A 19954-nucleotide genomic window follows, 5' to 3' on the forward strand; every position below is an offset into this window, starting at 1 on the left:
CAGGCGGTCTTCTCACTGTAACGAGAGTGAACACTGACGCACAAAAGTGGTCAATTCTCTTGAAGCATGTTTTAAATATCCTTTGACTTGAAACTGTAATATATAAAGTGATCAGTGAGCTTACTCTTTTATCCATCTTCCTTCTCCCTTGTCCTCCTATTTGATAGAAATTGTACTGTTTCTACATTTTCACAGCCTGGCATATCCACATACTATTTGCTACTACTTAGTCTCACAGTTAAAATGTCCAGCACTCAACTGTTGTCATTTTGGTAATTTCTACCAACCTTCCCTTAGAAACTGCTCAGGAAAGCTCTTAGAAATAACATCACTTGTGTTCTTGCACTTCCAGAAATATATTCTTGTAGTCTTTTTACTTCCAGGACAAACTCGTGGTGAAAAAAGAAAATCCTCAGTGCATACTTTCTTTCCTTGGGTGCCTTTAAGTTTTGCTCTGCTGTTTCCTGGCTGTCCTTCAGTCTGATTTTTTTTCAATTTTGTTTCTCTTTTTGTTTTTTTCGAGGGGCGTTGGCTTCCTGGAGGCTTCTGTAGCCATCTTTGCAGCCCAGACATTTTACTCACATACCTCTTGTGTTTACTACAGTGTGAACTTTCAGTACATAGACTCGAGCCTGCTTTTATTTAAAAAATATTTTCCTCAATTCTTTCTTATTTTAAAAATAAGTAGATTTTCACGGACCAGCTACCGAAAGGACTATATTACCTGAGTAGGAGTGGTGGAAGTTAGAATGGGTTTCCTAGTTTCTTAGCTCAAGGGCTCCCTCTTCCCTTGCTACAGTCACGGGCAGTTCCTTTTTTTTTTTTTTTTTTAATAATAAATTTATTTTTTATTGGTGTTCAATTTGCCAACATACAGAATAACACCCAGTGCTCATCAGTTCCTTAAATACTTGGACTGATCCTTGGGTACTAGTCTGAAATAGGGGGGCTCCTACCATCAGCCATGGCCAAGGAGATATTGCTCCAACATTTCCAGATGATAACCTCTCTCCTAAATATGCCTCCTCTTTTCTGGGGTGCATTTCCTATTTCTTTTCTCTCTCCAAATCTCCCAGCACATCTTCCTACAGCAGTTGGAAAGTCAGTGACTATCTGTCCCAGATTTTTCCGCATGCAGGACTGCAGGCATGATTCAGGTTTTTATAATCACATGCATTCATACAATAAATAGCTGGATTCTTTTTCTGCTTGACAAGGATTTCTTTTGACTGCATCTGAATCATACCTGACACACACTATTACATTTTTACGTTATGACACTTGAATATTAAGCATCCCTTCTGAACACTGGTACTCATGGTTACATGTATCTAGCTGTTTATTTAGCTATAACTGTCAATTATGCTGTTTTCTTTATTCACTGGATTCTTTGAGTTCTTTTTTCTACGGATTATAATTTTCTTTGATATTTCAGATCACAATAGTGACTTTTTGTTGTGACAAGTGAAAAAATTAGAAACTGGTATATATAAAGCAAAATCCACTCATCTGTTTTTTTCCCCAATCCCATCACCATGATGTAAGCAATGTTAACAGCATAGTGTGTATTCCTTCACCCCTTTCTTCTCTTCATACATTAATAAACAGTGTGTGTTTCTACTGAAGTATTATCAAACACATATATTACTTTCTAACTTGTTTTCCTTTTGGTAAGATTCATGAATAGTGCTAGAATTCAGTACACAGAGATCTAGTGATATTCATTCTTTTTCTAATATATTTATAAATATAATAGGATCACATTAGACATGATAAGTTTTTTGGTGAAGCAATACTTTTTTTGTTTTTTTTTTATTTGCCTTTTTTCTCCTTCTACCTTCTTAATGTCTATTCCCCCATCAACTTTTCAGTAAACCTGTATTAATATGATGTGCAGCCTCCTTTATATAACCATAGCCAGATTTGTTTAATATAACCATATTAAAAACATGCTCTTACTATGTGCAAAATAGCCAAACGATAGGAGGTAATGTTCAGATAAGATGAGGAAAGGAGGCCACCCCAAGCTGTTCTGAGCAGGTATCAGAATGTTAAATTTTTTATTTGCAAACCATACCACAAAAGACCTTTATCCATAATATATAAAGAATGCTTAAGAATTAAGAAGAAGAGACCGATGAATCTATAAAAAAAGTAAGCAAAGGAAAAGAAGCTTTCAGAAAAAGAAATGTAAGTGGCTTCTAACATATGCAAAAATGAAAGTGAGAGAAATGCTAATTAAAAACATCAATAAGGTATGATTTCTCACCTATCAGACTGATAAAAATCTCCAAATTAGACACACTGTCTGTGCCAGAGCCTAAACGTACACAGGTGTTTCATCCACAACCCCCATCAAGGGACATAAGATAAGACTATAAAAATTTCAAAAGCATTTGAAAGATGGTAACTATATGAGTTGATGGATATGTTCATTAGGTTGATTGTAGTCAGCTTTTCATAATATGCATGCATCTTAAAACATCATATTGTACACATTAAATGTATATGTAATTCATTTGTCAATCATACCACAATAAGCTGGGAAATAATTTCAAATGCATTTAATCTTTGTACCAGCAAACCTACTTCTAGGACTCTAGCTTACAAGTTAATGCAAAAAGCCACAAGAGGTATAGTTTGTAACAGTAAAAGACTGAAACCACCTAAGAGAACAGGAGTGTGGGTTTATGGAAAGTGAAGGTAATCCATAAATGATTTACCCCTCAGAAAATACACACACACACACACACACACCCGAGAAATCATCAATCAACCAAAGTACTAGAATGTTACCAAGAACCAAGATCTTAAACCAACCTGAGTCCTTCTCACCCATCCAAAACATTTCTTGCTTCACTTCCAAAGTTAACCACTATTCTAGATTTCATGTTTATAGCTTCCTCATTTTTATCCACCCCCTGAGTAAATGAGTTGTACCACATATATAAGTCTGCCTAGAAAATCTATTAGTTTTCCTTAGTTTTGAGCCTTTTACACAAGCCTATAATTCAAACTTTTTTCTTTTGAGACCTGTATTTCCACCAGCATTATTTTAATTAGAGTTGCTATGTGAGATCTAGAATCCCGCCTTCCCGATTACGTCCATGATGCATCTCAGAGACTACTCATGAAATGACAAAGTATAGTGATGTGTTCTTTGATTTTCAGGGCAAATTTCCCTTTGGGAGTTTTCCTCAGGGCCAGGAGGGCATGAAGGATGCTGGGAGGGGTGAACTGTTAGGGTAGGTCTGGGTGTGGCTACGGGAACAGAGAGTAATGGGGAAATCCTGGCTTTGAAATCAGAACACTGGACCCATCACCCAGCCCTCCTCCTCTGTGAGAAAGTGGGACAGTTCTTGGGGCTGTTAGAGGTGATGTAACACAGTGTCTGCCATTTTTCTCTGTGAACAATCCCTGGGGAAAGTCCCAAGTTCCCTTCCAGGATAGGGGTGGATCCTTCCTGGTAAAATGTAGGTCTTGTCCCATAGATAACCCCAGACCCACCCCCCTGGCACCAGGCCATGCTGGGCTGCATAAAACTGGTTGGCCTCAGCTCTTAGCCACACAGCTTCCTGACAACATGAGGCCCAGCAGCTTCTTGGTCCTGGCAGTGTTCCTTATCCTGGGGACTTTGGCGGCACAGGCAGCTGTCACAGGAGGTAGGTAGACAAGTGGCCTGGGAGAGGCTGTGTTGGGTCCTGCCAGAGAGCACTCTGGGCCAGCAGACTGGGCTGGATCTCACACTTGGGTCTGTGATGGCTTCCATTGTATCCAGAGAGAGCAATTAGTGTCCAGTAGAATCGATGTGCTTTCCACACTGGATTGAGATCTCAGGACCATTGCTGGAAGGAGTGTTGCTATGTGGTCTTGGCCTTAGGTGTTGATACCTGGGCAGAATGTACAGTGAAGGGAGGAGCCCCTGGAATCTGGGCCTGAGTGTAGGGTCTGGCCCTTTCCTGTCTGCACCCTGACAGCACCTGAGAAATCAGCCTCTCAAAGGAAGTTACACACCAACAAGGCTTCAGAAATCGTGTAGTTGGAGGACACCTCCCCACTTCCATTTTACTAAGGAGGACATTGACTGAACCGACAATCTCCAGAGCCAGGAAGGAGCTGGGGTCTCCTGGTGTTTGTCTCAGGCTCTTCCCCCTACCCCAAGGACAGCTCTAGGAGTCACCCCAGTCTGACTTCTGCTCCTGAGAGGATGTGACATGGAGGGTGTGGGTGGAGAAATGGACAGCCAAGGGCACTGTGTGGGGGGCCTGTAGACCCTCTCCCCCAATCCCCAAGCACAGTCTTCCTGGAGCACAGACCCCAGCTGGCCCAGGTGACCCTGTCCTACCTCAGGCCTCGGTTAGGGAAACCCTGCTGTGAGCAGGGGCTGACCATGGAGGGAAGACTAGATGGTGAAGCAGGCACCAGGCAACTCAATGTGGCCACATTCGTTCTTTCAACAGTTCTTCCTAAAGGATCAGGCACGGACAGAGGTCGTGTTCCGGTCAAAGGACAAGATCCGGTTAGAGGTCGAGATCCGGTCAAAGCCAAAGGTCCCGTGTCCACTAAGCCTGGCTCCTGCCCCCCTATTCTGATCCAGTGCGCCATGCTGAACCCCCCGAACCGCTGTCTGAGCGACACCGAGTGCCCAGGGGCCAGGAAGTGCTGCAAGGGCCCCTGTGGGCTGGCCTGCCTGCAGCCCCAGTGAGGTGAGAGGCAGGTGGAGGGATGGGGACCCGGAGGGCACAGAGAAGGCTGAGCAATGGGGAATGACCCCGTGGGTGACAGAGAGGCTGTGGGGAGGTGACCCAGAGACCCAGCATCTCCGAGCCCATGACTGAGTCCTGAGAGGGCTGCCTCCCCTGCCTCTGAGCCCTCTGACCTGCTGTGTCACCTCTCTGGTTCTCTTCTCTTCCAGCCAGGTGGAGCCCATCCTCACTGCACCTGTGAAGTCCCCAGGGCTGCTGGCCCCACCCCTGTCGCATGGTCCTCTCCCTGGCCATTCTGCCTCTCTTTCGCTCAGGAGGCCCAAGCCCGGGCTTGCTGTCTCCCTCATTGACTTGGCAATAAAAGACCACTTTTGGCTCCATTTGCTTGTGGCTTCCATTACTTCTGTGCTCTGCGGAGCCCTGGGAAGATGGTGAGGAGCTGAGACTCCCTCTCCCCAGTGGAATGGAAAAGAGAGCAGGGGTGGAGACAAGAGGCCCATTCCTAGGCCTTAACACTAGAAGTCCACTAATGGATCCCAGAACCAGAGTCTGCATTTCACCAGGGGATTTTGCCTTTGGCCTGAGACCAGAGAATTGAAAAACAAAACGTGACACAAACTGCAGGCCGTTCCTTCCCCCTCCAGTCCACCACTGAGTCCTGATCTGGTTCTTGCCAGACCTGCCAGGATGACCAACCAACCCTATGGATAAAGCTCCCTCCTTTCCTTTCGTGTTCCCCAGGGACCCACATCCTCTCAAGATGCCATAGAGAGAGGCTGGAAAATGCCTACCTGGGAAGCATTTCACTTGTTCATGCTTGAGATGCCTCCATCGACACATAATTCCTTTGGGTTAAGCTCCTAGCTTTCTATTTTAAGTGTGAGTGAGGAGACAGGACGCACTAAGTCCTTGATCCTTTAGTGTGGGTGGTGAATATTGTCCTCTAGAGACGTACAGGGTGGGGGCAGGCAGACATGTATGGTGCAGATCGTCGAGGGTGTGTGTTAGGCAAACCCAAGTGACCTCGTGGCTCTGCTGTTGACCCACCTGTTCCACTAATCTAGAACAAGAACGCTCTCACAAAAGGAGGAGAATTTGGGATGGAATTGAAAGAGCACAGGCTTGGGAGTCAGGGGACCTGTGTTCTCATTCCAGCCCAGCCTCCTCACTTGCTGGATGACCTCAGACAAATGTCTTTCCCTCTCTGAACCTCAGTTGTCTATTCAATTTGAGGGGGTAGGGTGTAATTATTTGGGAAGTATAGTCTAGCCCTGACATCCTGGCCCTGAGACAACTCTTCTTTTTGTATTGGGTTCCTGATGTGAGTGGAGGTGGAGGGCAGAGACTTGGGGTAAGAGAGCAGGGAGCTCTGTGTCCTTTGCCCCTTCCAGAAGCATGCAAGCCAAGGCTCCCTCTCATTCTCCAGAGGACTGGCTGCACTGCCCTGGAGCTGTGATACTAGGACATTCTGGAAAGTAACCAAGAACAGTGCCTAAGCTTCTGGCCTGACAAGTACAAAATAAACCACTGGCGGTCAGATTAGTTCATGTATTGACAATTTCTCTATTCCAGATCCTATGCTAACTGTGTTATATGTACCGACTTATCTATTTTGGATAAGAACCCTCTCACATGGGTATAATCTCATGTCTTTAATTTTGTTAGAAGATTGAAGCCACAAGAGGTGCAGTCCCCATCCAAAATCACATAGTTTGTACATGATAAATCCAATTTTTAGTAAAACAAGCAAGAATCAAAATACAAAATTTAAAATCCCGCTTCTATCAGTCAGAGACAAATACCATATGATCTCACTCATAAGTGGAATTAAAAAAACAGATGAACACGAAGGAAAGAGTGGAAGGAGAGAGGGAAACAAAACATAAGACACTTAACAATAGAGAACAAACTGAGAGTTGATGGTAGGGGATGGGCTAGATGGGCGATGGGCATTAGGGAGGACACTTGTTGTGAGGAGCACTGGGTATTGTACGTAAGTGATGAATCACTGAATTCTACTCCAGAAACCAGTATTGCACTATATGTTAACTAAAATTTTAATTAAAAAAAGTAAAATTCCACTTAAAATACCAACAAAAATCATACCATTTCTTGAAATAAATATAACAAGAGGCAGGCAGAAACTTTAAAAAAGAAACCTATGCAACTTTTTGAGAGGTACATAAAAAAGCTTGAATAAATGCTGTGCTCCTGAATAGGAAGATGCCACATGGTGAAGATAGTAACATTTATCTCTACAATTTATTTTTTTCCCCAGCTTTATTGTGATAAAATCAACAAATGGTGGAATTTAAGGTGTTCCTGTGATTATGTGATTCGTGTATATATTGCAAAATGTTTACCACGATGAGGGTAGCTAACAAATCCTTCAGGTCACATAATTACCATTTTTTTGTTGTGGTGGTGAAAACATTAAGGCTCTTCTCTGATAGCGACTGTCAAGGGTACAGCACATTGTTGACTGTATTCACCATGCTCCACATTAACTGAAAATTTATGCCCTTTGACCAGACCATTTCCCCTACCCTCCCAGCCCCAGCTACCACCATTTTACTCTGGGTTTCTCTATGAGTTGATATTTTTAGATTCCACCTAAGTGAAATCATACAGTATTTGCCTTTCTCTGACTGATTTCATTTAGCATAATGCCCTCAAGTTCCATCCATGCTGTCAAAAATCCAGGAATTCCTGTTCTTATATGGCTGGATAATATTCCATCATATATAAATATATATATAATGATATTCCATCATCCACTCATCTGTCAATGGGCACTCACATCTCACTAAAACTAGGGGAAAAAACTTGCCAGACTTCCAGGGTAGCTGGTATCCCTATAAATTTAAATCTTTAAGTACATTCTTTTTTGTTTTTTAAAGATTTTATTTGTTTATTCATGAGAGACACAGAGAAAGAGACAGAGACATAGGCAGAGGGAGAACCAGGCTCCTCACGTGAAGCCTGATATGGAACTCGATCCTAGGACCCCGAGATCATGACCTGAGCCAAAGGCAGATGCTTAACCACTGAGCCACCCAGGCATCCCTCAAGTACATTCTTTCATAACTACAGAATTCAACGACAAAAAGAAAACCACAGAACCCCCTTGGCATCAATATAGTCAGAGGTCAGGGAATTGCAAAACTTTCCTATTGCCTTTGCTGAAAAGACTCTTGATTTTCAAAGAGGTATCTCTTGAACTCTTACCTCTACCCATTTCAGAGAGCAAAGTGAGGTCCAGAAATATCTGTGTCAAGTAGAGGAGAGAAGCAGAGGGCCTAGGACTGAACTAAAATCATTCCCAGAGAAGATGTCTCCATTAAGTGTGAAAATACCAGAAGAGAGTCTGAGTAGAGCACAGCATCTTGTGGATTAGCCCACCGTTCCTCCTAGTATTAACAAAACACTTCTTGTACAGGTGTGATGATTAATAAAGCATTATTGATGCTTTACTGAAAACTAAAGTCCATACTTTATTTATATTGCCTTATGTTCTTTTTATTTTTCAGAATCCCACCCAGGATACCATGTAACCTTTAGCCATTGGGGGTCTTTAGACTCTTCTTGGCTGTGACCAGATTCCCTGTTTTGATGACCTTGACAGTTTAGAGAGGCACTGATTAGGCAGTTGGGTAGGTCTGATGTTTTTTCTCATGATTAGACTGGGGTTATGGGTTTTTGAAGGAAGGCCACTAAGGGCAAGTGCCTTTCTCATCACATCATGCGAAGGATAGATACTAGCAACTTGACTTATCGCTCATCATTGGGCTGTCTGGTTTGCCAGGCTTCTACACTGTAAAGTCACTCTTTTTCCTTCCTCTTTCCACATTATTCTCTCAGGGAGAAAGTTAGTATGCATATCCCACACTTAATATACTCCTTGAGGAGGAGGAAGCTCAAGACATTACTTGGAATTATTCTTTATGGGATATTTGTTTATTCTTGTTTTTTCACTTAACTATATCAATGTGGACTTACAGACATTTTATATGTTGGTTGCATTTTATTTTGTTACTCAAATTGTCAGAAGGATACTTTTAATGTTAATAACCACAATTCATGGTAAAGATGTGCATTTTAAGCATATAAGCACCACATAACACATATACTCTTCTCCTTTACAAAGAAGTAACTACAGCAACACAAATGGACAAACAAAAAAACAGAAACAGACTTATAAATACAGAAACAAACTGGTGTTGCCAGGTGGGAGATGGGCAAAACAGGGGAAGGAGATTAAGAGGTGCAAACTTCCAGGTGTAAAATAAAGAAGTCACGGGGATGAAAAGCACAACATAGGGAATATAGTCAATAACATTTTTGTAACACTGTACAACAGGTGGTGACTATTCTTATGGTGGTGAGCATTGCATAATGTACAGAGTTGTGAATGCACTACATTGTGCACCTGAAACTAATATTATATTGTATGTCAACCACACTTCAGTTTTTTTTTAAAGAAGTAACTATAGGATATAAAGGAGATATAGATTACAGCTCACTAGCACTAGAATTTAACACACTATCTCTGTAAAACTATTTGCATGAACAACAAAAAAACAGGGATGCAGAAGATCAGAGGAGAGTATTCTGAAATACTTCAATCAATAAAACAAAATGATGAAAATAAGTACATCAAAATTTACATCAAAAAAGCCGAGAAAGGGCAGCCTGGGTGGCTCAGTGGTTTAGTGCCACCTTCAGCCCAGGGCGTGATCCTTGAGTCCCAGGTCGTGTCCCACGTTGGGCTCCCTGCATGGAGTCTGCTTCTTTCTCCCTCTGCCTCTCTCTCTCTCTCTCTGTGTCTCTCATGAATAAATAAATAAAATCTTAAATAAAAAAAGAGTAAACCAAAGGACACCTAAAAAAGTAATAATAGTAAAGGTAAAATAATACATTTATAAGGTTGAGAATAAGAAAACAGTAGCTAGAATTAATAAATCAAAATCTTATTTTAAAAAATATTTACCAAATAGACAAACCTCTACCTACTTATCCTAGATAAAAAGAAAGGACGCAGAAATAAATAAAATGAAGCACCACAGTAGAAACCAGTAGTGAGAGAGACACAATCATCCTGAGACCATTTGGCAGACCAGCTTCTTTCCTCACCCCTTTCTGGCTGCTGTCCTGAGGGTGAGGAGGGGTGGGAGGGAGAGAGGACGCTGCTGGGTGTGGCATGTGTGGTTGTTAGGGTGAGGACAGAGGGGACCAGCCACTATCTTCCTTGATGCAGGGCTGGGCTGTTATTTTCAAGGCTGGTGATGTGTCAGCGTTAGAGAGTGGGGCAAGGCACCAACATCAGAATTCCAGTGTAGGCTCTTAAGGAGCTGATCTGCAAAACCAATCCAAAAAGATTTTTCCTAAACTTAGACAGGAGCTCAGTGAGGACAGGACAGGCAGAGCCAGCGAACGGCAGGGAAGCTGCCCAGAGGAAAGGCACAGAACAGAGTTTCTCGGTGGCATCTTTCCTGTGCCACCGCGAACGGACAAGTGCAGCTGCCCTGGCCCGAGCTGGGTGTGGTGACCCTTCAGGAGGGTTTGGGTCACACCCCCTGGAGGTAAGCCACAGAGTGTAACACTGATGGCAGCTGAGGACAAGGAAGCCGCGGAATGGAGTGACCAGCAGGGCAACCAGGGGGAGCGGCTACGGGCCTGGCGCCAGCTGCAGGGGCTGGTACTGAAATTCGCCCCACTTCCCTGCTGGAAGAGCGCCGGCCCCCTAAGGAGCTGTGCCCCCGTGTGTGCAGAGACACGCACCCCACAGACTGGGTCTGACTGCGACAGGTGCAGCTCAGATTCCCCTCCAGGAGCCCCTGTCCTCCCAGCTGCAGCGAGCATGCACAGCTGAGCACTTCTCAGGCACAGGCGTAGTGCTCCAGTGGGGGACCCCCAGCCAGGGATGGGGTAACGCCCTGGTGCTTTCTGCCCAAGCGATGACTCCTTTAATGGAAAACACTTGCTCCAGAGCTCCCAGGGAGGCTGGCGGCATAGCGATGGCTCTCTGTCTGTGCCCAGCCCTGCTTCTCTCTGGTACTTTTCACTAGTGGCATTTTGCAAAGGAACTTGAGCCCCTTGCTCTGTCTCAGCTCCTGCTTCCCCAAGAACCCAATCTGCAAAACGTGGCTCCAGGGATTATGAAAATTCAGGCTCGGGGGTATCGTAAGAACGAATTCAGCAGCATGACCACAGCCAGAAGCACAGCTCCACGACTGTGTGATGTGGACACGCGGCTGTTGCACACTCGCTATGGCCACCAGTGCCCCTGACGCGTGCTGCTGTGGATAATGCGACGATGTGGCCCTGGGAAAGAACCCCCCTTCATCCTTGCTGCTTGGAGTCACTCGGGGAGATCTGAAGTGCCAGGAGGATCAGATTTGCTGAGCAGCCCTAGGTGTCTGGGGTGAATGAAAATGAGCCTGTTTGTTCACTATCTACCATGGGAGGGCGTCTCTGGCTCTCAACCAGACTCAAAACAGACTCAAAAAGAAAGGTGCCAAACGTATAAGAAGGGAATTCCACAGAGTGGGCAGTCAACAAACACTAAGTCGCCTCTCCTCTGTGGATTTCCATAAGGTTCAAAACTCCCCCATGCAACTTTTTAAGCTGACACCCACAAAGGGAACGCCATAAATGTTATAGCCTCGGCGACAGAGACCACACTCCCTGGTCCCCAAGGGAACGTCCTGGGAAAATGCCTTCTCATACTAAGCTAGACAGCAAGACAGCTCTGATACCAGTGTTTCCCTCCGTGGTAACTTATTTCACAAAGTCACTTAAAATAAACCTGAATCACTTTTCTGACCCTATTCTAACTCCAGTTACATTCTCAATTTTTCCATGCTGTGTGATGCTTGGTCTTCCCCAGTCTGTAACCTAGTGTTTTTATGGGGACACTAATTCTTCAGTAACATCTGTCTTTTACTTTTAAAACATGCAAGATCTTTTACTCCCGAGTCACAATAAAGCACAGCACTGCGGCCTCCAGGCAAGCTGATGTCACATCTTGTCAGCAGACACTGCCAAAGCCTTGGCCACCAACACATTCACTCCCCTTCCTGAAAGGTGAGATGCTGTGGCTATCGGCTGCAGCAATAAATTCTTGCATCTTCCTATCTCTGTGTCTGCTGCTTACAACCACTAAGCCTCACACGACAGTCCGTGCCTGCATTGTTTGAACCAGTACTGGTGCACATGTGGTGGCTGCAGAGAAGACAGAGAGAGCAGGCATCCGGACTTTCCTTCATCTGTGGGGGACCTGAGCTCAGCCTCCCACTGCCATCACTAGCCCAGCAGGAGACTTCCTAATTATAGGAATGGTGTTTGTATGCTTAGCTGTCAGGAAATGAACATTGTCTAAACCACTCCCATTCCCACTGTGAGCACCATCCCCTTTGCTCTGGGTCTGGCCTCAGCTTCCAGCCTATAGTTTAACCAAATGTAAAAAGGAAGGGGGTTGAAGCAATAGGGCCTCCGAGGCCTCTGGGCTGGCATTCTCTAAACCACCTACTGCCTCATAAAGACACTTTCAACTTTACGTGTAGTGGTGAGGAGAGGGAGCAAGCATGATGTGGGAGGCCACATGATACTACTGAAATTACCCAGAGATGCTGGTGGCCGTGCCCCAAATGGGAGGCCTAGTCAAAAGGCATGCAATTAACTGGGAGCAGCTCACATGCTTCTGCCAGAGACACAGCATTTTGCAGCTGAGGAGGTTTGGGCTGAGATAAAATCCTGATATCATATTGGCAGGCCTTGTGTGCATTTTGGGGGTTGAGGATCCAGAGTCACTGATCATTTTTGCACATCCTTTGGCCACTTCCTAGGCTCTCCTTGTCCAGAAGTTCCTCAGATGAGGACACTTTGTTCTAGCCAGCCATGTGTGTCTGCCCCGAGGAGTTCATGAATGACAAGGATCATGTATAGACACCATGTGCTTCTCAGCTTGTCACAGATGCCCTGGACCACAACCTTCCACTGCATGTGGAGTTGGAAGTCCCCTTTGACATAATCCAGATACGCACCCTCATCCTGCAGGTGGGAAAACTGTGGAGCCATCAAAGTTCACACTAGGAGTCAAGAGCACAACTGGGCTGGGAGCTACCTATTTTGGCACTATTTTTTTTTTTTTTCTCTTTCCATTGGATGTTCACAAACCCTCAAAGACGGTTAGCCTTTCAAAAAAAAAAAAAAAAAAAAGTCCCTTGCTGATCTATTCATTTTACCTGAACCAGAAATCAAGTTCATAGCAGGCACTCCACGGTGATGGGATGACTCAAGCCAAAGCACAGAGTCAAATACAATGTAGGTTAGGGAAGAAGATAAGTCTGCTTCACAAAATGCCAAGTCAGCCATTATCATGAGGTGTTCTGTATCATTTCATTGTCCTTCCAATGACCTTCCTGCTCTTCTTTTGCCAATTTGCTCCTCACCAGGCAGAGATCTTTGCTTAGACACTTGGAGTCTTTCTCAAGCAAGAAAGGTCCTAAGAGACCAAGCCACTCATTTCACAGTACCCGAGACAGAGGCCAGTGGTAGATAGAATTACCCAAAATCAGTGGTGGGAAACCAGTCTCATAGGCCCCAATAAAAAAAGGAATCATGTTTGTTTTAACTTGAACTTCTTTTTTTTTTTTTTTTTTTTTTTTTTTAAAGATTTTATTTATTTATTCATAGAGATGCACAGAGAGGGAGGGAGAGAGAGAGAGAGAGGCAGAGACACAGGCAGAGGGAGAAGCAGGCTCCATGCAGGGAGCCCGACGTGGGACTCGATCCAGGGTCTCCAGATCACTCCCTGGGCTGCAGGCGGCGCTAAACCGCTGCGCCACCGGGGCTGCCCTTGAACTTCTTTAATTATGGGTCAAGTTTTATTTATTTTCATAGGTGAATTATCCATTTTTCTGCTTTTGAAAGCACTGACTCTTTCATTTTTATCAATATATTCCTTTTTAATTTTGAAATACTTTTCCCCCCAAATTTCATTGAACCCTATTCTAATATGAGTATCATTATCTTATGCTATTTTTTGTTTGCAATTGTCTGGTTTGTTTTGCAAATCTTCAGTCCCTCTGTTTTATCTGTATCTTCTGCACACAGGATTAGACAGAGGTTTTGTTCTTTGGCCCATAAATAGGATTAATGCTATCAGATCTTTTCTTCTACTAGTCAGCTTGGAATAGAGTGGTTTCTGGCATTTCTTGAAGGAATAGTGGGAAGGAGTGCATAGGTAATTAGGGCACAGTAGGTACTGTAGGCAGTTATAGTTCAGGAACATTTCAACCTTATCTGCTCAGGTCTCTGCCCCAGGAAAATATTGCCCCTCAGCTCTTGATACTACTACCCTTGGGGCACACACATAACCTTGGTAGGAGCTCGGAATGGCTAAGTGGAACCATGTAGCTCACATGCCTTATGTCTGACAACTTAGAAATTTTTATTCTATGTTCCTCACATAAAAACTCAGTTGGTCTTTCCCTTTTTCTCTTACACATGGCATTTCTTACAGGGAGATTAGGATTTTAGTATAGAATGATTGGAAATATGTTTTCAAGCCATCCTTCCTCCAGAACCACCTTCCATGTGTTCTGAATGCATACAAGGTCACTCTTGGGATGCTTCACTGGTCCTGTGGTCTGCCCACAAGCCAATTTTCATGGGTCAAAGTAAAGGAATGCACTTAGACTATTAAAGATCTTCTCACATTTGCAGAAAACTGTACTTCTCTAGATAAGTTGGGAATATTCTCTTTGTATCCTCTCTCAATATATTAATGAATTCATTGGTGGTGGCAAATATTCCTCACAGACTATTGGGCTGTAGCTGTTTACTATTTATGTAGGAAATTTTTTGTTAGAAAATTAATTTTGGGGGCACCTGGGTGGTTCAGTCAGTTAAGCGTCTGCCTTCAGCTCAGGCCATGATCTCAGGATCCTGGGATCAAGCCCTGCATCGGGGTCCCTGCTCAGTGGGGAATCTGCTTCTCTATCTCCCTCTGCCCCACTCCCTACTCATGCTCTCTGTCTCTCTGTCTCTCTCTCTCTAATAAACAAATAAAATCTTTTAAAAAATTAATTTTGTCGTTTGGTTAAAAAAAAAAGGGGAAAGACTGAAAAGAATCCAATAAGAAAACCAACACTCTTACTTTTTTATCCAACACTCATTCCCATCACCACTAAAACATGTTAAGTTCCTCCCAAACTTTGCAAATCTCTGGAGCTCACCTTATCTACAGGTATGGTCCAGACCCCCACTCCATTGCAAATTCAGACTTCTTGAAAATGCTACTTCTATTCTCTATCTTCCAACTGACAACTCAACATAGCAACAGTATTAATCTTCTGTAATTAAAGTTACTAGCAGCCACCGAAGACAGTAAAAACTTTGGGTACATATCAGTCTTTGTCCTGATGACCCTCACAGCCAGTTTTGTAATTGGCACATACTGTTTGCTTCTTGAAACCTTCTTTATTTGGCTTCCATAAAGTTGCACTGTCTTCAATGTCTTTTTTACATATTCTGCTGATGTGGATATTATCATAGGATTTCCCCTTTATTTATTAGTAAGGAGTATTCCACTGGCTGACTTTTGAATGTTAAATCAACCACAACCTCATGATAATGGCTGACTTGGCATTTTGTGAAGCGGACTTATCTTCTTCCCTATGACTATTCCTTCTCAGGTAAAATAGAATGTTATCTCAAGCCCATTTTGAAACAAGGAGAAGTACAGGCTTATACTTGTGATGGAGTATTTAAATGATGGCATCATGGAAGGATTAGTTTTGTAACCTGAAGTAAGTTCTCTTCTCTGGACTGAATTTTTTCTATAAATACAGAAGGCTTAGCCTGATGACCTATGAGTATTGATAAAGATTTGCTGGAGCTTATAGGGGAAGACAAAGGCCTCTGACATCATGTCCATGCACAAAGTCCCTGGGAACTCTGACAATGTCCCCTATTGAGCAGGACTGAGGAAGGTAGCATTTATTGATAAGCTAAGAAAGGGCAATGTCTTTTGTGACTTCAGCTAACCCCTGGCACATACAATCAAGGAAGGCATACATGAGAAACCCAATTCAGCTCTCAGCCAAGGCTCTTCTGGCAAAATGAAGTATACTATCTTTTTCCTTTCTCTGCTCATTTTTGAGAACCAAGTAGCTATGATGGGACTCAGTGGTAAGTGTAGGAGGTGGGCTTGAGGAAAAGCTTGTCAAGGAGAACGGCTTTTAAGGATATTCTGGGTGCTAGCAGAGAACCTATTCAGGCACATATTCTTTTCCCCGATGGGAATGAATTCTGCTGCTGCAACCCAAGCCACAACCCTCTGGGGGAACATCATGAGTTGGCGGGGAGCAGGTGGGAGGGGTAAGAGATGGAAGGGAACTTTGGAGATTATTAAGGCCAGACATTCTTATTATTAATTACCAGATGGATTATACAGATTTCCAAACAGAACAGGGTCCACACTATTCTGGACAAAAAAGGCAGACAAGAGGTTGGCTCCAAAGGCAGTTATTATACCCCAACTTTAAAGCAGGTATATGTTCAGCCCAGGGTGTGATCCTGGAGACCTGGGATCGAGTCCCACGTCAGGCTCCCTGCATGGAGCCTGCTTCTCCCTCTGCCTGTGTCTCTGCCTCTCTCTCTCTGTCTCTCATGAATAAATAAATAAAATCTTTAAAAAAATAAAATAAAATAAAGCAAGTATATGGCAATGATCATTATCAGACAAAAAATCCTAATCAAGAACAAGGGCATAGTCTAAGGGCAGTGACATGCCAGACTAATATCAAGGTAGAGAATCACTCAATCATATACCACAAGGCAAACACCAAGATAGATCCCAAGGTAGTGACTGTATCCAACCCAACAGCAAGTACATGACAATCATAATAAGTCATACAATCTTAATCAAGTTGAAGGATGGGGCCAATATATAAATCACATGTACACAGCACTTAGGCATATACACAATCCCACATGTGTTTGTGGCCTTCTAGATTCCCAAGAATTCCCACGAATTCCCATGAACAGGATAGAAAGCTTTAAAACCTCCTAGACATCTCATTCCCCACTTCTTTTTATGTTTTTTGCTCAGCCTTTCACTAGCTCCAATTGGTCTCACTGTCTGAAGATGCCATAATGCCAAACAAATTGACTCAGGGAGAGGATTGACCACAAAGAAAAGCTCTGAGTTGGGTGAAATAAAAAAAGGCTCTTTTTATGAAATTGCCTGGTCAAATCGTGACAATTTCTTGGTGATAGAGTTTTTGAGTAGCATCAAAGGTACTCTGTACTTTGGTGACAGCTATGCTGCCCGTTTTCACACCTCCTGCAATGCGAGCCTGCTGCCCTCAAGGCTACCTCCCAGCCAGGAAGAAAGGGATATGAGTGGGGCACGTCAAATTGCCACAAAGCTCTTTCTTCTTGCTGAGATGCACCTGTTCCTCTTGAATAAACACTTCATGGATTGTTGGAAGCCTTGGGTAAGTTCTAAAGTTCTGAAAAGGTTGATTTTGACAATATTTGTTAGTATTCTAACAGCTTTTATGGAGGAGTAGTCTTTATCATTCTGTAGCAGGGATTTTATAGAGGCTTGCTATCAAAGGAACTCAGTGAACTTCTAATCCTGTACCATTATACTCTTCTATCATTAATAGATACATGATTTTTTACATATTCTGCTGATGTGGAGATTATCATAGGATTTCCCCTTTATTTATTAGTAAGGAGTATTCCACTGGCTGACTTTTGAATGTTAAATCAACCACAAATGATTGAAATAAGTCCCCACTTGTTTATGATGCATCACCATTTTTATATAGGACAAAATTCACTGGCTAATATTTTCCTTAGGGTTTTTGCCTTACATCTATAATAAGATTGACATATAGTTTCCTTTGCATGTCATACCTTTGTCATGTTTTGGTAGCATAAAACTGCAGTGAATATCAAGTTTCTTTAAAAATAGAAAGGTCATGAGTGGGCATGTGGGACTGCAAACAAAAATCCTGAGAATAAAAATGCAGACACTTTTATGTTATTTGCCTGCTAAACCCATTGGAAAGAATCTTTTTTTTTTTTTCTAAACGAGGACAAAAACTTCACAGAGGATAGGCCAAGCTAGAGCTAGAAAGGAAGATGCACAGTGGAAAAATGCCAGGAGGTAGCTATGAGATAGCACTGCAAAGAAAGGAATAGATGTAAAGAGTTGCCGCTCCAGGGACTGAGCCTTTTCAGCAGCTCTGTCTCCCACAGCTGGTGCGGATTCTCCTGTGAGCATCCAGACACCTGTTTCTTCCCATTGCTTAAGATGGGTATGTTCTTTGCCACCAAGCAAGCAGAAACAACACACACTTTTATGGGAGGGCAGGGAGAGCTAGCAGGGTCTTCAGGCCTGGACTTCACGTTCCAAAGGGACCTCCAGTTAGATCGTATCAGCAAATGAAGTTTATACAAAGTCATGGAGGCATAAAGACAGGAGTTAAGGCACAAAACATCGTTCGACTTCCAGCTCTGCCTCTGGTGCCTGACGCCAGAGGTCTAGATGGTCTTGATGGTCTTGATGGTCTCTGTAGGTCTAGATAGCATCTTGCTAACAGCTCATTTTCTTGCCTTGTCTTTGTGTGCGTTTCACAGGTTCATCTTTTCAAAGTAAGCTCTTCAAATGTACCCATTTCTGAAGTTTGCTGGGAGGGGGTGGGCTTTATTTATTTATATTTTTTAAAGATTTTATTTATTTTTTTTTGGGGGGGGGAGAGAGTGTGCACAGGAGCAGGGGGAGGAGGGGCAGAGGGAGAAGCAGATGCCCCCTGAGCAGGAGACTTTACGTGGGGTTGGATCCCAGGACCCGGTGATCATGACCTGGACCCGGTGATCGTGACCTGAGCCCAAGGCAGGGGCTCCAGTGGGCTGGGCTTTAAATTGTTCCGGACACTTAGCGGAGTTTATCTGACCTAAGGAATCGCCCTGGGAAAATCGGTTCTCTCTTATAAGGCTTCAAAATCCTCTCCTTAAAGCAAGAAGTATTAAGGGCCAGGCCAGCCCCGACCCTCCTATGCGCCCGGGGGACTGCAAGGCCTCTCCTGGAGCGGGGCTGGGGGCGGGAAGGAAGCCCCCGCCTTTTCCAGGTGGGAGGGAGGCACCGGGGACCTCGGACCCCGGGGGTCACAGCGCCCCCTGCCGGCGGGCCCCCGCCAGAGGCGATATAGGCCAAGAATCCCCGCGCACCTTGCGCACAGGCTCGGCGCGATGAAGCTGCTCCGGCCCGCGGCGCTGCCCGCGGTCCTCCTCCTCCTCCTCCTCGGCCTCCCCTCGGCGCAGCCCTGGGGCCGGGGGCGGCGGAAGGGTGCGTGTCCCCGGGCGCAGGGGGCCCGCGGGCGGCGGGGGGGGGGCTCCCTTCGGAGCGGTCCCGGGGACCTGCTGGCGCCGGTGCCCGGCCACGACGCCCCGGCGCCCCCAACTCACCCTGTGGCCTCTTCCTCAGCTGTGCAGAAGCCTGGATATTGCCCGGAGTTTTTACACGAGTGCCCTTTCGTCCTCTTACCTCTGTGCTATCGTGACAGAGGTTGCAAGGCGGACCGCAAGTGTTGCTTCTACAACTGCAGGCGGCAGTGTCTGGAGCCCTGGCTCAGCCTGGACTGAGGTGAGAGCCCCCCACTCCCCCAACAGCCGCCCTCGGGCTGCGCCGGGAATGTTCCCGAAGAACAAGGTGTCCTGGCACTGACGCTGCTCTTAGGAGTCTTTGCGATCAGAGCTCTTCCCAGCTGGGGTGGGCCTTGAGATTGGGCTTGCTGCCCAGGTCGGCCTGCCCAGGGCCCCTTCCTCCAAAGGGCACACAAGTCCACTTCGTGTGACGGGCACCGGAACGATGGGGCCGTTCGGACAAGATGATCCACAAGATTATCCCTCGACTGTTACTGAATTTTTATTGTGTTCAACTGCCATTGTTTTTTTCTTACAGTTTATGATAATGAATCACTTTCATCTCCACATTTCAACTTCCAGGTAAGGGGATTGGAAGATTCTAATTCCTTAGGATGGCTCTTAGAATTCCCTGTCCCCTGTTCCTGACTCCTGGGCAGCACATCTGGGCGCTCCTGGGAGGAGGGTACCCAGCAGGATGCAGACCAGGGTGGTCTTGGGATCCAGTGAACATCCTCCTGCCCTCTGCACCCCCACCCCTTTGCACCTTCTCACATCTGAGTCCCTCCTCTCTCCCCAGGTAG

General features: G+C 44.7%; 2 protein-coding genes across 5 annotated transcripts in view; one reads left to right on the forward strand and one right to left on the reverse strand.

Moving 5' to 3' along the window:
• Positions 1–19532, reverse strand: part of WFDC5 (WAP four-disulfide core domain 5) — a 33088-nt gene extending 13556 nt beyond the window's left edge. The window contains exon 1 of one of the 4 annotated variants that reach the window (XM_072801189.1): positions 19273–19532. The gene's annotated coding sequence lies outside the window, so the exon portion shown is untranslated. Of the gene's footprint in view, positions 1–19193 lie in introns of all 4 variants that reach the window. The other 3 variants (XM_072801187.1, XM_072801190.1, XM_072801188.1) reach the window with 3 other exon arrangements.
• Positions 3507–5086, forward strand: PI3 (peptidase inhibitor 3). The gene is made up of 3 exons (XM_072801182.1): positions 3507–3662; positions 4461–4706; positions 4916–5086. The coding sequence occupies exons 1-2, from the start codon at positions 3584–3586 to the stop codon at positions 4703–4705; spliced, it is 324 nt and encodes a 107-aa protein (XP_072657283.1). The 5' UTR covers positions 3507–3583; the 3' UTR covers position 4706; positions 4916–5086.
• Positions 19533–19954: the final 422 nt, after the last annotated feature.

Source organism: Canis lupus, chromosome 26 (assembly GCF_048164855.1).
Source record: "Canis lupus baileyi chromosome 26, mCanLup2.hap1, whole genome shotgun sequence".
Lineage (NCBI taxonomy): Eukaryota > Metazoa > Chordata > Mammalia > Carnivora > Canidae > Canis > Canis lupus.

Coding starts and splice junctions, on each gene's coding strand:
- PI3 (XM_072801182.1), top strand. CDS start 3,584: ATGAGGCCCAGCAGCTTCTTGGTCCTGGCAGTGTTCCTTATCCTGGGG. Junction 3,663..4,460: donor ACAGGCAGCTGTCACAGGAG/GTAGGTAGACAA, acceptor TTCTTTCAACAG/TTCTTCCTAAAGGATCAGGC.